At 43.0% G+C, this 5161-nt stretch overlaps 1 protein-coding gene across 1 annotated transcript; it reads right to left on the bottom strand.

Moving 5' to 3' along the window:
- Positions 1-3706: 3706 nt before the first annotated feature.
- LOC120084187 (uncharacterized) lies at positions 3707-4681 on the bottom strand. The gene has a single exon (XM_039040079.1). The coding sequence runs from the start codon at positions 4679-4681 to the stop codon at positions 3707-3709; it is 975 nt and encodes a 324-aa protein (XP_038896007.1).
- Positions 4682-5161: the final 480 nt, after the last annotated feature.

The raw sequence follows: 5161 nt of genomic DNA, 5'->3' as shown, positions 1-5161 counted from the left end.
GTTCCAACTTTTTAACTCATGCCATTTTGAGGTTTTTCTTTTGAAGTAATGAGAGAGGAGTTGCGTTTAACATTTTTCTTATTTTGTTCCCTTTTCTTTATGATGTACTCGTTTGATGCGTCTTCACTCGAATTTCCCTCATCCTCAAAGTTGGAGATGAGCATACTCATCCCAAATTTGGGGACGAGCTAAATTCTCATTGCTAAAAGAGAAACAAAATTTCAAAAAGGCTTTGAGAGTTCGAAAGGAGTTTAAGACTTAAAAGTTTGTATGCGCTAGAAAGAAAACATGTAGTCTTTTTAGATAAGTTCAGGCTTCATTGATTTTGCTAACACCTACTCTATACTTATAGATTTCATATTGTTGATATCATGAGGTCAGGCAAAGCACACGACTTAGAAAATATCTAAAGAACAAAAATAAAGTATGCTAAGGTCAAATGCAAGGAACAAAATGATAGGAATTTCTCATTCATTTTCATAGATTCACATGAAACAAACAAACAAGTCAAGCAAATACAAAAGAACATCAACTAAATTAAAATACAAAAATAACACAACACCCCAAAACTCTATTGAGCCGGCGCGTCATCCTTGCGTTCTTCTCCAGGGTCTTCATCCATAAAGTGCAAGGGGTTTCTAAGATGGGCAGGCAATGGAGGCAGAGCAAACATTCCAACCAAGACCTGGTTGATGTACTACGTTGTATAAACGAATTGATCTTGCATCCGTCTTGTTTGTTGCCTTAGATAATCTCTTAGAACTTGGTTTTGTTGCTGAAGACCTTCGATGGACGTGGCCAATGGTCTGAGCTGATCACTGATGAAAGTTTTCAACTCTTCAAGCTCATTGCTGCGTTGAGGTGGTGTAGGTTCTTCACTTCTACCAACTGGTTCTTCAAAATTTACTGTGTTGCTTGATCCTAACCCAATTGATTCAAAGATGGTTGGAGGAGGCACAAAATTAGGAATTGGACTTGGTGAGGGCGAAGGAAGGGAACAAGGGATGTCTTGATCTATGTTAGTAGGTTCTTGATGAGTCATGGAGAGTAAGGTTGAGGATTGGCTGCGCTTCTTCACCCGTAAGATCAAACTCAGCTTTGTATTCTTCATGCTCCAAAGCTTCATCGCTGTGTTCAACAATCTGGACGTGTTTTCTTTTGGGGGCGCTCTTAGATGATCGAGGTTTGGTTGCCACTTCTTTGGTAGGTAAGGCAGGTTGATGCAGCGAACCACGAAGTAACGCCTTACTAACTTGATATTTACCAAACCATCAATCTCTTCATGATCATCCCCCAGAAGGATGCCCCCGCATTCACATAGTGCACAGATTAGCCAGGGGAAGTAGAGTTGCCCTTGTGGCTTTGTCTTGATGGCCTTGATCTGATCCCTTATTATTCTTCCAACATCTAAAGGGATGTACTGCATGACGCAATAAGTAGCCAGGACGAATTCCTTTGACAGTGTTTCATCATGCTTTGTAGGCATGATGCTTCTTTTGATCAGATAGTACCATAGGTTTGTTTCTGGGGTTAAGTTCCTAGAAGCTAGCATTTTTCTCCGTTTCTAGATGTTTGCCACTTCCTTCCAGGTTTGGCTACCGTTCTTAACGCATCTTTCAGTTGTCTTGGCATTGGCTGGTCCAAGATGCGATTACCTTCCGTGTCCAGATTACTATCGATGTTAAACACTTCGTTCATCTTGTCGGTTGAGAAACGTATTAATACCCCATTAACGAAGGTTGTGTTCTTCTCATTGTCAAATTCGCTGCTATAGAACATGCAGACGAGGTTGGGCCAAATCCGTGTGTGCCCAACGCAGAACTGAGTCCAGCCCATTGCATTTATTGTTTCTGTTATGTATACTGGCAGTGGGTGGCACTCGGGAAAGAATCCTTTTTCTACAAGTATATCACTGAATTGACGCTTTCTTCCTGAGGTCTTCTTAGGTAACGCGTTGGTTACCTAGCATTTTCCTGCCACATGTTATTTGGCTTCCCTTGCAAGCTCTCTCAATTCATTCTTCAATTCCCTTTGGAGAGTTGTCTTCTTTCGCCCTTGCTTTTTGGGCTGATAGTCTTCCAAGTCCTTATCTAACACGTCGTGCCTTAAGCAACTCCTACACATTGCATCCTCAGGACCGGATGCTGATTGCTCATCTTCTTCCTTCAATATTAATTTTCTTTTCCTTGTTACTCTCTTTCATTTTAAGGGCCCTTCATTCGCGTCGGGTTGGCGTGATTAAGATGCATGTGGGCCAATTCTCCTTTCTTTTTCTCCCTCTTCTTCTTCTAATTCTTCTTCAAGCATCATAGCGTACCGCTCCGCTTCGTCCAATTCAAGTGATGCGTTAGGTGGGTCTGAACACATCATTTGCTTTTCCTCTTGGCTTTGATTAAGACTCGCCAAATAGCACCAAAAACTTCCTACTCGTGTAGTCGAGCCAATTTCACCAACTCTTCAGGATTGCGCTCTGACGTAGGACTATCAGGGGGGGGTCTAGGTGGAGTAAGTGAAGGGGTGCCTGATGGAGTATGAGGCGACCCAGGGGAGGATATGACTATGGGTGAATGCGGCGGTTGGCTTGACACGTCTGATTCAACTGGATAAATGGTGGTTAGGGGCTGGATAGAAAGTGGGGGCGGTGGATGCATGGCTGGTGACGGAGCATTGTGAAGGTAGGCTGGAAGTGGTTCATGCGTTGCACCCACTGCAGTTATGTTAGGAATGAATGGTGGTGGGGCAGGCTTGGTGTAGGGCTTACTGGCAGCCATAGATGATGAACACTGCCTCGGTTTCGAAGGTGTTTTGGGCTTTGGCTTAGGGGTAGTTTTGGGTTTTGGTTGAGGAGTTTTGGAAGGAAGGGTTGTGATGGCTTTGGTGGTTTTAGAAGAGGGTTTTGTAGGTGTTGTGGAAGGTTTCGACCGAGACAGCCGCTGGGAAGAGGTGGTTGCTCCACCGTGCATGGGTTTGGTTTTGACCGGGGCTTTGAAGGTTTTTCTAGGGCTCGGGGGAGGTGAAATCGAAACAGACGAGGAAGAGTAGGAACTTACCGACGAGTCGTTCCCAAAGCTCATGGTTTGGTTCTGACTATCTGATGTAGACGACATTGTGGCCGGAGAGTTACTAGAGTAGATCGGCGGTGAGGAAAAAAAAATGGAGAGGCTAGGGTTTTTTTCTTTTTCATTTCAGAGATGGCTCTAGAAGAAAATGAGGAAGAAGGAAATCAAAGCGTTTGGATCTTTTTATAGGCTGAGAGAGAAAGATAGTGGGCTGACGTCTGGCGGTGCTTGACGTCCGTAATAAATGTGAAGCTGAAGGGACATCTTGGGTTTCTAAGCACTCTAGTGCTTTGTATTCTCGAGACGCATCCCTTCAACTAGGCCATGCGTTAGACTTGGGTCTGACACATCCGTTATTCCCATCCCAATTGTATACAACTTTAAAAAAAAAAAAAACAAGTGAAATTTCTAACTCAAGAAGGCAGAAACAAAGAACAATCAATCTTAAAAACATAGACAAACAAATAAACCAACAAACTCAAACGCATTGTAAAATACAGAATGCAAAAAGACAAGGATAGAGGAAGCGTCCCTAGAATATATGGTGATGCAAACGCAGGAATGCTTCGACGCAGGCCTCAGTTGGCTTCGGATAGTACGAGAGATGACTTTTGACGTTCCAGTTAATCTTCAAAGTATGGCTTCACTCATTGGCCATTTACCTTGAATGTGTTGGTGCCATATTCTCGTGTTACTTCCATTGCTCCATATGGAAAGACTGTTTTAATGATGAAGAGACCTAACCACCTGGATTTTAACATCCCTGAAAAAAAAAAAAAGGCATATTTCATGTGACTAGGTAACGGTTTCAACTCGAGTTCTGGTGGTTCCTCAAGTGATGGACATGTTGGTTTTGTCTGCCGCTCACTCAGACTTGGCAGCTCTGGTTCTTTCAGGTTCTCCTCCAACACAAGGACCTCACATACATGGATCTGTTCTTCAGGCAACTCTATACTGTTTAGTTGACAATCTTCATTTTCTAGGAACTTTAATGCGTTTAACACATTAAATTTCACCTCTTGAGTATCCACGGGCATAGTTAGTTCTCCTTTATGCTTGTCAATTAAAACTTCCCTAGTAGCTAAGAAGGGGCATCCAAGGATAATTGGTACTTCCCTATCTGCTTCATAGTCCAAGATAATAAAGTCCGCTAGGAATATGAAGTTTTCAACCTTTACCAGAACGTCTTCAATCTTTCCTTCAAGGTACTTAATCATTCTGTCAGCGAGCTGGAGAGTAACAGAAGTGGGTTGTACTTCACCAATTCCCAGTTTCTTAAAGATTGAAAGTGGCATGAGATTAATGTTGGCTTCCAAATCGCACAACGCATGACCCACATCCAATCCTCCTATTGACCAAGGAACTGTGAAGCTCCCAGGGTTCTTTTGTTTCTTGGGTAGGTTGTTGCTTACTAATGCATTGCACTCCTGCATTAGTGTGATTACTTCCGTCTCGCTGACTCTTCTTGGTATCTGCTCCAGGGCTTCTATAAGTGGAATGTTGATATGCAATTTCCTCAGGGGCTCAAGAAAGCGCTTGAATTGTTGTTCATCATTCTTCTTCATTAGATGTCTAGGGAATGGTGCATTCACCGGCACTGCATGTTTTCCCGCGTTAGACATACTGAGTTCTGAATGGATTGTGGTCTCAGGCGTTATTTCTTCTTGATCTATTGAACGTGTGATGCGTTCTTTTGAAGGACTGCTATTTCTTGGATTCATTCTTCTTTCTTCAAGAGCTTTTCCACTTCACAAAGACACCGCGTGACATTGCTTCTTTCCATTATTGTTCCCAGGTGTTTCAATGTTGCTAGGTAGACCTCCAGGCTGCATATTTTTCAACTCGCTCACTATCTGCCCTACCTGTATTTCCAGGTTTCTGATAGACGACGCCTGGCTTTTCAGCAACGCGTTATTCTGGGCTATGTACTCCTTTAATAGGCTCTTAAGTGGAGATCCTGAGCTCGACGCCTGTCCTCCTCTATTAAAGGACTATTGATATGGCTGATGCATTTGTTGAAATGCAAGTGATGGTCCTTGCCTTGGTTGTTGGTTTGCCCCTAGGTGGTGCTTCTGATGATTTCCTTCTGTCCAAGAAAAATT

This window comes from Benincasa hispida, chromosome 8 (genome assembly GCF_027475165.1).
Source record: "Benincasa hispida cultivar pf3 chromosome 8, pf3_genome.v1.1, whole genome shotgun sequence".
NCBI lineage: Eukaryota > Viridiplantae > Streptophyta > Magnoliopsida > Cucurbitales > Cucurbitaceae > Benincasa > Benincasa hispida.
This window is presented reverse-complemented; position numbering and strand designations above follow the sequence as displayed.